At 42.5% G+C, this 17,817-nt stretch overlaps 1 protein-coding gene across 2 annotated transcripts in view; it reads right to left on the reverse strand.

Annotated features, from left to right (window-relative positions):
- Positions 1–17,817, reverse strand: part of LOC143290088 (WD repeat and FYVE domain-containing protein 3-like) — a 120,711-nt gene that overhangs the window by 10,986 nt on the left and 91,908 nt on the right. For both annotated transcript variants that reach the window (XM_076599386.1, XM_076599381.1), the window contains exons 56-64: positions 17,054–17,207; positions 16,361–16,452; positions 11,228–11,440; positions 10,582–10,729; positions 6,984–7,141; positions 6,572–6,664; positions 5,204–5,437; positions 3,289–3,411; positions 120–179 (exon numbers count right to left, since the gene is read on the reverse strand). In XM_076599386.1, the coding sequence (XP_076455501.1) occupies positions 120–179; positions 3,289–3,411; positions 5,204–5,437; positions 6,572–6,664; positions 6,984–7,141; positions 10,582–10,729; positions 11,228–11,440; positions 16,361–16,452; positions 17,054–17,207 (1,275 nt within the window). The remainder of the gene's footprint in view (positions 1–119; positions 180–3,288; positions 3,412–5,203; positions 5,438–6,571; positions 6,665–6,983; positions 7,142–10,581; positions 10,730–11,227; positions 11,441–16,360; positions 16,453–17,053; positions 17,208–17,817) is intronic.

A 17,817-nucleotide genomic window follows, 5' to 3' on the forward strand; every position in this document is an offset into this window, starting at 1 on the left:
TATAAGATTCATGATATTTGCCAGCATGAATATAAGAAAAAGTTCTGACTAATTACGCTTAGCATAGTGAATTTATTGCAAAAATGATCATCCATGTAAACACAGAAAAATCTGCTTACCCTGACCACACCATCACTGCTGCCGGTAAGAATGACGTTCTGTGCATCCCACTCCATGAACTGAAACATCATCATCATACAGGTGAGAATGACCTTCTGTCCATCCCACTCCATCAACTGACACATCATCATCATACAGGTGAGAATGACCTTCTGTGCATCCCACTCCATGAACTGAAACATCATCATACAGGTGAGAATGACCTTCTGTGCATCCCACTCCATGAACTGAAACATCATCATCATACAGGTGAGAATGACCTTCTGTCCATCCCACTCCATGAACTGAAACATCATCATCATACAGGTGAGAATGACGTTCTGTACATCCCACTCCATCAACTGAAACATGTGACATGGCCACACACAAAATCTGCTGCTTCCACCCGTACAGCACTGACCTGTGACATGGCCACACACCAACAGACAGACAGCAGTACAGCACTGACCTGTGACATGGCCACACACCAACAAACAGACAGCACTGACCTGTGACATGGCCACACACCAACAGACAGCAGTACAACACTGACCTGTGACATGGCCACACACCAACAAACAGACAGCACTGACCTGTGACATGGCCACACACCAACAGACAGCAGTACAGCACTGACCTGTGACATGGCCACACACCAACAAACAGCAGTACAGCACTGACCTGTGACATGGCCACACACCAACAGACAGCAGTACAGCACTGACCTGTGACATGGCCACACACCAACAAACAGACAGCAGTACAGCACTGACCTGTGACATGGCCACACACCAACAAACAGACAGCACTGACCTGTGACATGGCCACACACCAACAGACAGCAGTACAGCACTGACCTGTGACATGGCCACACACCAACAAACAGACAGCAGTACAGCACTGACCTGTGACATGGCCACACACCAACAAACAGACAGCAGTACACCACTGACCTGTGACATGGCCACACACCAACAGACAGACAGCAGTACAGCACTGACCTGTGACATGGCCACACACCAACAGACAGACAGCAGTACAGCACTGACCTGTGACATGGCCACACACCAACAAACAGCAGTACAGCACTGACCTGTGACATGGCCACACACCAACAGACAGACAGCAGTACAGCACTGACCTGTGACATGGCCACACACCAACAGACAGACAGCAGTACAGCACTGACCTGTGACATGGCCACACACCAACAAACAGCAGTACAGCACTGACCTGTGACATGGCCACACACCAACAAACAGCAGTACAGCACTGACCTGTGACATGGCCACACACCAACAGACTGACAGCAGTACAGCACTGACCTGTGACATGGCCACACACCAACAAACAGACAGCAGTACAGCACTGACCTGTGACATGGCCACACACCAACAGACAGACAGCAGTACAGCACTGACCTGTGACATGGCCACACACCAACAAACAGCAGTACAGCACTGACCTGTGACATGGCCACACACCAACAGACAGCAGTACAGCACTGACCTGTGACATGGCCACACACCAACAAACAGACAGCAGTACAGCACTGACCTGTGACATGGCCACACACCAACAGACAGACAGCAGTACAGCACTGACCTGTGACATGGCCACACACCAACAGACAGACAGCAGTACAGCACTGACCTGTGACATGGCCACACACCAACAGACAGACAGCAGTACAGCACTGACCTGTGACATGGCCACACACCAACAAACAGACAGCAGTACAGCACTGACCTGTGACATGGCCACACACCAACAAACAGACAGCAGTACAGCACTGACCTGTGACATGGCCACACACCAACAAACAGACAGCAGTACAGCACTGACCTGTGACATGGCCACACACCAACAAACAGACAGCAGTACAGCACTGACCTGTGACATGGCCACACACCAACAGACAGACAGCAGTACAGCACTGACCTGTGACATGGCCACACACCAACAGACAGCAGTACACCACTGACCTGTGACATGGCCACACACCAACAGACAGCAGTACAGCACTGACCTGTGACATGGCCACACACCAACAAACAGCAGTACACCACTGACCTGTGACATGGCCACACACCAACAGACAGCAGTACAGCACTGACCTGTGACATGGCCACACACCAACAGACAGACAGCAGTACAGCACTGACCTGTGACATGGCCACACACCAACAGACAGACAGCAGTACAGCACTGACCTGTGACATGGCCACACACCAACAGACAGACAGCAGTACAGCACTGACCTGTGACATGGCCACACACCAACAAACAGCAGTACACCACTGACCTGTGACATGGCCACACACCAACAAACAGCAGTACAGCACTGACCTGTGACATGGCCACACACCAACAGACAGACAGCAGTACAGCACTGACCTGTGACATGGCCACACACCAACAAACAGACAGCAGTACAGCACTGACCTGTGACATGGCCACACACCAACAAACAGCAGTACAGCACTGACCTGTGACATGGCCACACACCAACAAACAGACAGCAGTACACCACTGACCTGTGACATGGCCACACACCAACAAACAAACAGCAGTACAGCACTGACCTGTGACATGGCCACACACCAACAGACAGACAGCAGTACAGCACTGACCTGTGACATGGCCACACACCAACAGACAGCAGTACAGCACTGACCTGTGACATGGCCACACACCAACAAACAGACAGCAGTACAGCACTGACCTGTGACATGGCCACACACCAACAAACAGACAGCAGTACAGCACTGACCTGTGACATGGCCACACACCAACAGACAGACAGCAGTACAGCACTGACCTGTGACATGGCCACACACCAACAAACAGACAGCAGTACACCACTGACCTGTGACATGGCCACACACCAACAGACAGACAGCAGTACAGCACTGACCTGTGACATGGCCACACACCAACAAACAGCAGTACAGCACTGACCTGTGACATGGCCACACACCAACAGACAGACAGCAGTACAGCACTGACCTGTGACATGGCCACACACCAACAGACAGCAGTACAGCACTGACCTGTGACATGGCCACACACCAACAGACAGCAGTACAGCACTGACCTGTGACATGGCCACACACCAACAAACAGACAGCAGTACAGCACTGACCTGTGACATGGCCACACACCAACAGACAGCAGTACACCACTGACCTGTGACATGGCCACACACAAGATCTGCTGGTTGCGGCCTGTGGCAGTGTTGATGCTGGCAATGGCCTCCCCATTGATGTTCCACAGGTGAAGGTAGGTGCCAGCACAGGTGGCTATGTCGCCCTGTAAAACAGAATGTCACATCAACATCATCTTTATTCAGGGTAAAAGAGCAAGCTTATACAGCTTTTTTTTGTTTTGGTACACTTAGAATAAAAAAGAAAGACATATATGAATAAGAAAAGAGACAGGCAAGACATGAAAACCAACCAGTGTAAGTAATACATATGAAATTCTTTGAGGAAAAAAAAAACACTCACAAAAATACACACACAAAAAAAAGAAAAAAAGAATAACAACAAATGTGATTCTATATTGTGCCTATTCTCTAAATAGGGTTCAAGGCGCTGCATAAAAATGGGTGAATGCACACACACCCACACCCTACATATGCACACACACACACATACACAAAGCATGCAAGCACACACCCGCATCAACACAAGCACACACACATTCAAGCACACACACACACTCAACACATACATAAAATGCTGACACGATTACAATACATGAAAGCAACATCCTGAAATTCAGTAACTAATAATACATATACATGTCCCATAATCATGTAGAAGGATCCTGTTACTTTTTTTTCTGGTACCCTTGTTACTATTTACCATTCATATATCTAAAATAGCTACCGTAAAGTTTGGTCTATAAGCCGCGACTTTTTAACACACCTTCAACCTCTGCAGCTTATACAATGATGCGGCTTATTTGAGGATTTTAACGATCCCGGGAGTGTCATGTTCTCGTCTATTCTTAGCTGCCCTTCAACTCACCAAAATCATGATTTTTGTCCATGAATTTTTGGATGAGCTTCAGGATTATGTGCTAACTTTTCACGTTTTATAAATCAAATCCCCACACATTAAAGCCTTCAGATCAGCATTCAGTTCTACTATGCTCAAGCATACACCCTCATTATGCTGAAAACGCGACATAATGCCTACGATGCAGCCTTCAAATTGAAAACGATCGACCTAGCAGACGACAGTGCAAGCAGCAAACCAGCAGTGATCTCCACTTTGCGTTCATGTTCATGAAGTGAAAGCAAGGCTGAAGTCAGTGACAAGATGGCGGAGGAAGCTGTGCTGGTTCTCTTCAACTCGGACACTGAAGATGAAGATTTCAGTGGATTCAGTGAGCAGGATGACATCGAATAAATGTGACTATCCCTAAATTATGGATCTAATTTTCGTTGTGTCTATTTATTTATTTTTTTGTGGCACTAGCAGTATTTTCGCTTGCTTTTCTTTGTGTTGTTCCCGCTTGTGTTTATTTCATAACCTACAGTATTGACAGCTTTTCTGTGGTATCAGTATGTGTTCCGGTACCGGAAATAAGCGCGGCTTATAAGCCAGTGCAGCTTATATATGTATGAAGTTCAATTTTTTCCAAAATTTAGTGGGTGTGGCTTATATACCAGTGCGCTCAATAGACCGAACTTTACGGCAAATTTCAGGCACAGCCGGAATTATTCCATAGGAAAAAAAAATCTGCATTTAGCAATCTGACATGTATGCGTGCAAAAGCAGTGTTGTTTTGTTTTGTTTTTTTGCGGGTGGGGGTGGGCGGGGGGAAGGACAGTCACTCTTGTTTCGATACATATAAGTCAGGAAACGGCAGATGTACACACATGCTCGCACACACACATACACACACACACGCAAACACACAAAAGCACATACTTGCAAACATACACACACATATACACACAGGATCACTAACATAGTCACTTTGTTTACACATATAACTAAAACCTAAAAAAATATATAAATTAAAAAAAACAAAGAACCAAGAACCGAACCATCAAAAAAAAAAGAAAAAAAAAAAGAAGAAAGAACCGAACCGTCAACTCATTGACGCAGACAGCAGCTACAGGAGCCACGTGCCCCCTCAGCTGGTGCACATAGATCAGACGACTCATGTCCCAGATGATGCAGGTTCGGTCCCGAGAGCCGGTGACAATGACGTTGTAGGCGGGCGACGTGGTCAGACAGGTGACAGGTTCTGTGTGGCCGTACAGTGGCTGTTTCAGCGTCACCTTCTTGTCCTTGCCTGAGTACTCCCACACACGCACCACCTGAAACAGCAATGTGTTGTTATATTACATGGCAGTGACGCATTTCTGTAACACTGAAACAGCAACGTGTTGTTGTATTACATGGCAGTGACGCATTTCTGTAACACTGAAACAGCAACGTGTGTTATTACATGGCAGTGACATATTTCTGTAACACTGAAACAGAAGCGTGTTCTTATATTACATGGCAGTGACGCATTTCTGTAACACTGAAACAGCAACGTGTTGTTATATTACATGGCAGTGATGCATTTCTATGTTGTTGTATTACATGGCAGTGATGCATTTCTGTAACACTGAAACAGCAACGTGTTGTTGTATTACATGGCAGTGATGCATTTCTGTAACACTGAAACAGCAACGTGTTGTTGTATTACATGGGTGGCAGTGATGCATTTCTGTAACACTGAAACAGCAACGTGTTGTTGTATTACATGGCAGTGATGCATTTCTGTAACACTGAAACAGCAACGTGTTGTTGTATTACATGGCAGTGATGCATTTCTGTAACACTGAAACAGCAACGTGTTGTTGTATTACATGGCAGTGATGCATTTCTGTAACACTGAAACAGCAACGTGTTGTTGTATTACATGGCAGTGATGCATTTCTGTAACACTGAAACAGCAACATGTTGTATTACATGGCAGTGACATATTTCTGTAACACTGAAACAGAAGCGTGTTGTTATATTACATGGCAGTGACGCATTTCTGTAACACTGAAACAGGTACGTGTTGTATTACATGGCAGTGACATATTTCTATAACACTGAAACAGGAATGTGTTGTTGTATTACATGGGAGTGACATATTTCTGTAACACTGAAAACAGGAATGTGTTGTATTACATGCCTGACAGTGACATATTTCTGTAACGCTGTAACAGCAACATGTTGCTCCATAACGTGGGTGTCAGTGATGTACAAGCTATGTATGTATGTGTGTGTGTTGGGTGGGTGGGGTGGGGGTGGGGTTGGGGGGGGGGGGTGGAGGACTATGTGTGTGTGGGGGTGTGTTAAGACATTTATTGTGTCAGTGGGGTGATTATGCGCTACATAAAAATGCTTAATTTTCATAAAACTATCATAATTGTCATTGGAACTGGACACTGGAAACCAAAGATGTCACTCACGCAGCTCGTCCCGCCTGTGACGAAGATCTTGTCACTGGGGCAAGAGGCGCACATGATTTCCCCATTGTCCAGAAGTTCTGACACCGAAATGGCCTGAAACAGTCACACAAATACATCATGTTCCACTGTCCTCTTTCCAAGTCATGTACACAGAAATCACTGCCATTTTAAAGTTTTCAACACACAACAAAACAAGACACAAAAGGCGTTATATGCTATTTTTTGGTTGTTACTACTCTTGATACAAAGCACAGCAGGCTTTAAAAGCTGTCTAAAGCTTTGGACCCCAGCACTGAACAACTTCACCATAAGGGCGCAGAAAACCAACACGTCAGTCGTTAAACTCAGCTCTATCCACCCAGGTTCTTGGGGACGGTACACAACCTACAGAATAACACACAAGAGGTCAAACCTTTTCTGATTCGTAGGGCCCCACCCGCAGGCTGAGGTCGGCGAACCCCCAGGCCAGGTAGCGGCTGTAGTTTGGAGGGATGAGCACCTTGTTCTGCTCCACAGCCAGCACGTAGCGATCTGTGTGGATGATCTGACCCACCGCCAGCCCCTTCAGCTCTGTAGGGCACAGACAACAACCCACTAGCACACACACTTACTATCAAAATTATCATCACAAAGCGTTTTCTAGCTCTGTACGGCACAGACAGCAACCCACTAGCACACACACTTACTATCAAAATTATCGTCACAAAGACAAAGACAAAATCTTTATTATCGAGGGTAATAGATAAGCAAGTAACATGCTTTTTTACATCCAGCCCTCACCCTAAAGAGGGAATAAAGCTAAAAAAGCGAAAATGAGCACAAAATCAAAACACAATCAAAATACACCATTATTTCACCATTCAAAGCCATTCTACAAAAGGAAGAAGAAGAGAAGAAAAGAAAAAAAAAATCATGAAACACACACACACACACACACAAACGTACACACTCGCACCCACTCAAGAGAGAGTGAGAGGGAACCCACAACTGTCAAAAGCAATGTTGGATTTCAGGTGACGTCAATTTTTGTGAACAGGTACATTTTTAGATTTTGCTTAAAGTTGTTGTGGTTAGTAATTTTTTTTAAACATGATGGTAAATTATTCCAATACGTTCCCCCACTGTATGTTAGGCTGGACTTAAAAAGATCAAGATTTGGACGAGGTATATGCAACTTATGTACATGTCTTATGTTATTTACTGGGAAGTTATTTATAATTTTCTAGCTCTGTACGGCACAGACAGCAACCCACTAGCACAAACACTTACTATCAAAATTATCGTCACAAAGCGTTTTCTAGCTCTGTACGGCACAGACAGCAACCCACTAGCACACACACTTACTATCAAAATTATCGTCACAAAGCATTTTCTAGCTCTGTATGGCACAGACAGCAGCCCACTAGCACACACACTTCCTATCTACAGTATCTTCACAAAGCATTTTCTAGTTCTGCTGGGATTAGATTGCAACCTACTATCACACACATTTATTATCAACAATATCTTCACAAAGCATTTTCTAGTTCTGCTGGGATTAGATTGCAACCTACTATCACACACATTTATTATCAACAATATCTTCACAAAGCATTTTCTGGCCTTGCAGGGCATAGAGAGCACTGCACTAGCGCACACTATAAACAATATCTTCACAAAGCATTTTCCAGTTCTGCTGGGAATACAAACAACCCACTATCGCACACACCTATACTAGCTATCAACAATATCTTCACAAGCATTTTCCACCTTTGTGTGGCATAAACAGAAACCCACAATCACAAACACTATCAACAATATCTTCACAAAGCATTTTCCAGCTCCGTGTGGCATAAACAGCAACCCACTATCACACACACTTACTATCAACAATATCTTCACAAAGCATTTTTCAGCTCTGCTGGGTGTAAACAGCAACCCCCATTGCACACTTATTATCTAAAGTATCTTCACAAAGTATTTTCGCACTCGCGCACACTTGCCTTATCTTCACAAAGCATTTTAAAGAAAGCATTCCTCCTGTTTCAAAACACTATCAAGGCATCTTTGTGCTTGCATTAACCACAAAATTTGGTGCACAGCACAAGTACATTGTGCCACCATTTGCACCAGTTAACACAGTACACTACAACAGGCCAAAGTTTAAATCCAGGAAAAGCTATTAAAACAACAGTCACGGTATAGTATGTGTAATTAAAACATAATTTGTGCCAGTACTTGCACCAATTTAGCACAGTACACTACAACAGGCCAAAGTTTAAATCCAGGAAAAGCTATTAAAACAACAGTCATGGTATAATATGTGTAATTAAAACATAATTTGTGCCAGTACTTGCACCAATTTAGCACAGTACACTACAACAGGCATGCACACACAAAATCATACTAGAACAACCTCAATATATATAAAAACTGAAAAAGAAATAGATGCATTGTGACTTCTGCAAGTGATAATATGGATGTGAGGCCACGCCCCCTCAGTCTCCACCCCCCTCCTCTTCACCCCTCTCACACCGTCACTTCATTAGACCGCGTTGGCTGAGTGCCAAGAAAATAGCTCATACGGTGCCCTGCTAAAAATTCGTCTGCTAGAGTTGAACAGCCTGCATCACTCACTGATAGTTGTATCTTGGCCACTCTCTTGATTGCTCCCTTTATTTTCTATCAAATCGTCCTATAAATGTTCACCACTGTCTTCTCCTTCGAATTTATGCTCCAATTCTTTCTGAGCATTAGGTAAAGAAAGTAATCTTGGTTGATTTAGTTCGCCACGAGCGCATGTCTTGAGCACGGAGTCAGTCCGACATTTTGTTGAGCGAGCGAGGAGAGGAGCCAGGCAAAGACTGCGGCCAGTAACCCAACCAAAACGTTCAAATAAAGGACTGCCTTATGACGCAGATGGTGTTTCTAGCTATGAATAGAATCCAGAAAGATTCCCCAAGCTAAAGCTACCAGCATTTTTGTCAACGAACTGAATGCAAAGCAGGGAAAAGTCAGAATATTTCGATGACGAGTTATCTCGTCATGCAGGCAGCGAAGCATACATGCTTGCCATGACGAGTTATCTCGTCATGCAGGCAGCCTAGGGGTTAAAACAACAGTCATGGTATAATATGTGTAATTAAAACATTTGGCCAAGCAGAGCAAACCGATAGGTCTAGTCTGCATCAGTTTGACATGGTACAGTATATAACACCATAACATAATGTGTGCCAGTACTTCCACCAATTTGGCACAGTACACTACAACAGGCCAAAGTTTACATCCAGGAAAAGCTAGTAACTCACTCCGGACAATGGAACACTATAGCGTTCCTGATGTAAGGTAGCGTTCCGGATGACTGAACGCTATAGCGGTTTTGACAATTAAAAATTTTTACGTTTTCCTCATGGGGTAGCATAAAAATCGAAGCTACACCGGGCATTGCGAACGTGTCAAGGGTCGAATGGAAAGTTTCTTTGTGAAGTTTCTATGACTACAAATTCACTGGCCAGCCGTCGACCTTGGTACCCCACATGACAAGCTAATCTGTGTACGTATTGAAAATAGCGTCGCAGGCTATACAAGTGGAAATTTTTTAAGCAAACTAGATCACGACAGCAGCTTTTTACTGCTGCTGAAGTGACTGAAATGCTTCAAACTGAAGGTTTCGACATCGAAGAGGATGATGAAGACATTGAATAAAGTATCTGCAGTGAAGAAAGCTACCAGCAAGAAGGTACTGACAGTGACTCAGCTTCTGAGGGTTGTGAAGAGAGGGAGGGGGGTGGGCGTACACACGACGTTAGAAGAGGGGTCAGTGGATCAAGTACAGGGAGTTTCATTCAGTTACTTTGTGCTTTGTATTTTTTGTGATTTTTTTCCTAGCCCTAACAAATGGATTGTCTGCAGGGGAAAGCAAGGGAGAAAACTATTCGTCCTAAGTGAGTTAAAACAACAGTCATGGTATAGTATGTGTAATTAAAACATAATTTGTGGCTGTTGTTTCTTCTAAAGGAGGAGGGTTTTACCTTTGATGGGCTGCATGGAAGGCTTGAGGTTGTCCACATGGTGGAAGAAGAGCCGGAGGTCCGCAGCGATGCCAGTGGCCGCACACATGGGCAGCGTCTCCAGCAGCCGGGTGCTCAGCCTCTTGGGTGGGTGGGGCTTCTTGAACAGCTGGTGGGAGGACAAAATCAACATTGAAACATGTTGCTGTGTTGGCCTGTTTGAGGATTGGTATTATGTGTGCACACACACACATGCACACACACACATATACACATTCTCTCACACATACACAAACACACACACACATTCACTCACACACACTCACATCCTCCCTCTCTCTCTCTCTTACAGAGATGCACACGCAGACACAGACTTACACACACACACACATACTCTTTCTCTCTCTCACACACACAAACACATACATGCTCATACACACACATTCATTCACTCACTCACTCACACACATACACACACTCACACACACACACAAATCCTCTCTCTTTTTCTTTCTCTCTCTCAGACAGACAGACACACACAAAATTCTCTTTCTCTCTCTCTCATACACATACATCCCATACAACACCACCATTCAGCACTGACCAATACAACCAAAACACAGGCACACATCTCAAAACACAGGCACACACCTCCAAACCACCACACCTGTTTAGGAATCTGTCCAAAGTTGTTGATAAAGCCAATGGTGGCGTTTTTCTTCAGAGGGTCCTGGATGCTGTAGATGTCGACATTGCCCTCGTAGAACAGGTGGTGAAACACGTTGTGTGCATCCACCGCCGCTGGCCCTCGCTGCTTGAAGCCAAAGATCAGGTCGATCCACTCGTGGAGGTGAGCGCTCACATAGTCACTCTCCAGGGCCTGGGGGTAACAATGATCATAGTTACGTCTTTATTGCCAAGTGTACCAGGAATATTGGGGGTAACAATGATCATAGTCAGAATGTCTTTATTGCCAAGTGTACCAGGAATATTGGGGGTAACAATGATCATAGTCAGAATGTCTTTATTGCCAAGTGTACCAGGAATATTGGGGGCAACAATGATCATAGTCAGAATGTCTTTATTACCAAGTGTACCAGGAATATTGGGGGTAACAATGATCATAGTCAGAATGTCTTTATTGCCAAGTGTACCAGGAATATTGGGGGCAACAATGATCATAGTTAGAATGTCTTTATTGCCAAGTGTACCAGGAATATTGGGGGCAACAATGATCATAGTCAGAATGTCTTTATTACCAAGTGTACCAGGAATATTGGGGGTAACAATGATCATAGTCAGAATGTCTTTATTGCCAAGTGTACCAGGAATATTGGGGGCAACAATGATCATAGTCAGAATGTCTTTATTGCCAAGTGTACCAGGAATATTGTCTTTATTGCCAAGTGTACCAGGAATATTGGGGGTAACAATGATCATAGAACGTCTTTATTGCCAAGTGTACCAGGAATATTGGTGGTAACAATGATCATAGTCAGAATGTCTTTATTGCCAAGTGTACCAGGAATATTGGGGGTAACAATGATCATAGTTAGAATGTCTTTATTGCCAAGTGTACCAGGAATATTGGGGGTAACAATGATCATAGTTAGAATGTCTTTATTGCCAAGTGTACCAGGAATATTGGGGGTAACAATGATCATAGTTAGAACATCTTTATTGCCAAGTGTACCAGGAATATTGGTGGTAACAATGATCATAGTTAGAATGTCTTTACTGCCAAGTGTACCAGGAATATTGGGGGGAACAATGATCATAGTTAGAATGTCTTTACTGCCAAGTGTACCAGGAATATTGGGGGTAACAATGATCATAGAACGTCTTTATTGCCAAGTGTACCAGGAATATTGGTGGTAACAATGATCATAGTCAGAATGTCTTTATTGCCAAGTGTACCAGGAATATTGGGGGTAACAATGATCATTAGAACGTCTTTATTGCCAAGTGTACCAGGAATATTGGGGGTAACAATGATCATAGTCAGAATGTCTTTATTGCCAAGTGTACCAGGAATATTGGGGGTAACAATGATCATAGTTAGAATGTCTTTATTGCCAAGTGTACCAGGAATATTGGGGGTAACAATGATCATAGTTAGAACGTCTTTATTGCCAAGTGTACCAGGAATATTGGGGGTAACAATGATCATAGTTAGAATGTCTTTATTGCCAAGTGTACCAGGAATATTGGGGGTAACAATGATCATAGTTGGAATGTCTTTATTACCAAGTGTACCAGGAATATTGGGGGTAACAATGATCATAGTTAGAACATCTTTATTGCCAAGTGTACCAGGAATATTGGGGGTAACAATGATCATAGTTAGAATGTCTTTATTGCCAAGTGTACCAGGAATATTGGTGGTAACAATGATCATAGCCAGAATGTCTTTATTGCCAAGTGTACCAGGAATATTGGGGGTAACAATGATCATAGTCAGAATGTCTTTATTGCCAAGTGTACCAGGAATATTGGGGGTAACAATGATCATAGTCAGAATGTCTGTATTACCAAGTGTACCAGGAATATTGGGGGTAACAATAATCATAGAATGTCTTTATTACCAAGTGAACCAGGAATATTGGGGGTAACAATGATCATAGAATGTCTTTATTACCAAGTGAACCAGGAATATTGGGGGTAACAATAATCATAGAACGTCTTTATTACCAAGTGAACCAGGAATATTGGGGGTAACAATGATCATAGAACGTCTTTATTACCAAGTGTACCAGGAATATTGGGGGTAACAATAATCATAGAATGTCTTTATTACCAAGTGAACCAGGAATATTGGGGGTAACAATGATCATAGAATGTCTTTATTGCCAAGTGTACCAGGAATATTGGGGGTAACAATGATCATAGAATGTCTTTATTGCCAAGTGTACCAGGAATATTGGGGGTAACAATGATCATAGTAGAATGTCTTTATTGCCAAGTGTACCAGGAATATTGGGGGTAACAATGATCATAGTTAGAACGTCTTTATTACCAAGTGTACCAGGAATATTGGGGGGAACAATGATCATAGTTAGAATGTCTTTATTGCCAAGTGTACCAGGAATATTGGGGGTAACAATGATCATAGTTAGAATGTCTTTATTGCCAAGTGTACCAGGAATATTGGGGGTAACAATGATCATAGTTAGAATGTCTTTATTGCCAAGTGTACCAGGAATATTGGCGGTAACAATGATCATAGTCAGAATGTCTTTATTACCAAGTGTACCAGGAATATTGGGGGTAACAATGATCATAGTTAGAATGTCTTTATTGCCAAGTGTACCAGGAATATTGGCGGTAACAATGATCATAGTCAGAATGTCTTTATTGCCAAGTGTACCAGGAATATTGGGGGTAACAATGATCATAGTCAGAATGTCTTTATTGCCAAGTGTACCAGGAATATTGGGGGTAACAATGATCATAGTCAGAATGTCTTTATTGCCAAGTGTACCAGGAATATTGGGGGTAACAATAATCATAGAATGTCTTTATTACCAAGTGAACCAGGAATATTGGGGGTAACAATGATCATAGAATGTCTTTATTACCAAGTGAACCAGGAATATTGGGGGTAACAATAATCATAGAACGTCTTTATTACCAAGTGAACCAGGAATATTGGGGGTAACAATGATCATAGAACGTCTTTATTACCAAGTGTACCAGGAATATTGGGGGTAACAATAATCATAGAATGTCTTTATTACCAAGTGAACCAGGAATATTGGGGGTAACAATGATCATAGAATGTCTTTATTGCCAAGTGTACCAGGAATATTGGGGGTAACAATGATCATAGAATGTCTTTATTGCCAAGTGTACCAGGAATATTGGGGGTAACAATAATCATAGAATGTCTTTATTGCCAAGTGTACCAGGAATATTGGGGGTAACAATGATCATAGAACGTCTTTATTACCAAGTGAACCAGGAATATTGGGGGGAACAATGATCATAGTCAGAATGTCTTTATTGCCAAGTGTACCAGGAATATTGGGGGTAACAATGATCATAGTCAGAATGTCTTTATTGCCAAGTGTACCAGGAATATTGGGGGTAACAATGATCATAGTTAGAATGTCTTTATTACCAAGTGTACCAGGAATATTGGCGGTAACAATGATCATAGTCAGAATGTCTTTATTACCATGTGTACCAGGAATATTGGGGGTAACAATGATCATAGTCAGAATGTCTTTATTGCCAAGTGTACCAGGAATATTGGGGGTAACAATGATCATAGTCAGAATGTCTTTATTGCCAAGTGTACCAGGAATATTGGGGGTAACAATGATCATAGTTAGAATATCTTTATTACCAAGTGAACCAGGAATATTGGGGGGAATACAAAGGTACAAACATAAATTCAAATTCATACACAAACACAGATACAGTGAAATTTTGGACACATACATGTGCATATCAATTAAAAACTTGTGCCTGCACACTCACACATGCACACTCACATGTTTGAACATTAGCCGCACATTGCATATGGATGGGGCTGATAACAAGATCTTCAGGTAAGTGGTTGTTGAATGTACAATGCTCTTTAATGACACTGGATTTATTCGAGAGACAGGGCATTGACTGCTTTGGGGGAAAGGCTATTGGCGAAGCAATTGGTTTTCGCCCTTATACTTCTGTCCCAATGACCTGAGGGGAGCATCTCGAAAATCCCAAAAGCTGGATGTGATTTGTCCTGGCTGATTTTTTATTTTGCTTTTTTGAGTAGCCACTTACATATCATCTAGAAAGGGTAGATAAGCCTTGAACAGAATCATAAAAATTATTATCATTGTTACAATATCAAGAAGTGATAACAATAAAAATAATAACAAAGATAGTTCATTTTACTCGTTTCTATCACCTCAAAGTGCTCTACAATAACAAAACATACACATGTCTCAGTCAGACGCAAAACATTAAAGAATATACCCCTTTAAAACTCACACATACACACCAAACATACACCCTTTAAAACTCACACATACACACCAAACATGCATAACCCCAGCCCTCATACACAGACACAAATGGACAAAATTAATGTAGATTCAAAGAATATAAGACACAGCACACAGTCATACTGCATAAAAGACTGTTTGAACAGAAGTCTTTATAGATTTGTCTCAAGGTAAGAGAGACAGACAGAAAAAGGCAGTAGGTTCCAGGCTTGTACAACTGAAAAATGGAAAGCTCTTCCACTGTGTAATTGTTCTGTTGAATTTGGGAACGCAGAAGATTCTGTCACCAGCAGAAGAATGGAGAGACCTTGAAAGGAACGTATTTGTTTCAAGTTCAGAAATAACTGAAGTGCAGTTCCAGACATGGCGTGAATGCAGAGACAGGCCTTGTACTTTATTCTCCGTTCAACAGGAAGCCAGCATAATAATTCAAAAAGAGGTGCAAAATGCGGAGACTTAGGTGCCTGAAGAACAGGGAATGGCACAAGAGAAAATCACACGATGAAAAGGGCAGACAGGCAGAAAAACAAAAGATGCAAAATGCTCACTGTTGACTTCAAGAAAATGTTACACACACACACACACACACACACACATATACACAAAAGGGATGAAAACAAATACTATTAACTGTAGAAAAAGACATAAAAAAAAAACAATTGTGCATGAATGTAAAAAAAGTGAATGAATGAATAAGACTGAATAAACAAATGGATAACTAAATAAATATACACATAAAGAAAGAAAAAAAGAAAGAAAATGAACAGAATAACCATGCAACACAAATCTCTAAAGGGACCCACCTGTCTGTGAATCCTGATGAATTCTCTGGCGTCCCCCTTGGCCCAGGGTGGCAAGATGACGTCATCAAGCTGAACGCCATTCTGTTTACAGCCTGAAACGGTGAACAAGTCCATTCAGTTTGATGCTGCCCAGAGAGCAGCAAAGTGTCCTGGTGAGACGTCGCACCAGTTACAACAGACTGAACAATCACATGCACTGAAAACTGAAGCTGGTGCCATCTCAAACCTGGACAGGAAGACCAGACAGCGGATCACATCCTCCAAAACTGCCCCCTGTTCAAACAGGCAAGACAAAATGTGTGGCCTGTAGACACTCCACTCACGACCAAACTACATGGCAGCCACAAAGAGCTGCAGAAAGCAACATCATTCATGGCCAGAGCTGGACTGATGTAGCTGTGAACATCAAGAAAAAGAAGAAAGTTAGCTGCTACATGATAATCAAGCTGTACTGTGCTGTCAACTTTTATATCATACTGCTATGGTTTCAGTTTTGATCACAGATTTTCCTGTGTGTGGAGGGACTGCTCTCTATAAAAATGCACGGAAATGCACATGTATATACTCTGTGCTAGCCTGCATGTGTGTGCACATGTTTATGTGTGTGCATGCATCTGAATGCAATCATCACCACAACCACCTTCAGCACACAAATCCCTCCACGCACGTTAAACCACAGCATGCGGTGCTCACCCAGGTCGAAGTTGTTCTTGTTCAGCAGGAAGTCAGGGAGGTAGAAGAATTCTGGGATCAGTTCCTTCACGTCGGCCATGTTGTGTTTGGACGCTGACAGCCAGTTTTCCCGCACACTGTGAAACATGCGGTCTGCCAGGTCAAAGTGACCTCCCTGCCATGGACAAAACCCAATCATTCCAATTAAACAAAAATGCCAGAGTGAGTTTGAAAATAAAAGAATCTTCTTTGCAAGGAAAAAAGTCTCAGAAATGTCAAGAGGTGAATAATCCCATCCTGAAAATCAGACTTACTGTCATACTGAAAGCATAAGTACAAAATCTTACCATCACGAACAGATGGTGTAAAAATCGGGAACAAACTGAGTTTTTCAATAATTTTCAGAGACACTAATCTGTCTTGAAAATACAATGCTGTGTAGGTATGAACTTGTGTGCATGTTCACACACACAAAACTAATGAAACACTCAGAAAAACCTCTCCCTTGTAAACTAGAAATACACAGTTTGCCTTTATTTACACAAAGTCAATGCTTTAAAGCTGTCATGGTGATTCCTCTGCTTATCTCAGAGTCCTGAAGGTTCCCCTCCCATTTGTTTGTTTGTTTGTTTGTTTTTATCTGTAACATGTGATCAATAACAAACATGCCTTTCCTAAAATACAAGGCTTGAGTGAAAGTACTTATGTTGTACACAGTGTTTCCACAGATCACTTTTTTTTTTCTTTTTTTAAATAAATATATATATATATCATTTTTTTATTAC

This window comes from Babylonia areolata, chromosome 1 (assembly GCF_041734735.1).
Source record: "Babylonia areolata isolate BAREFJ2019XMU chromosome 1, ASM4173473v1, whole genome shotgun sequence".
NCBI classification, from domain to species: Eukaryota; Metazoa; Mollusca; class Gastropoda; order Neogastropoda; family Buccinidae; genus Babylonia; species Babylonia areolata.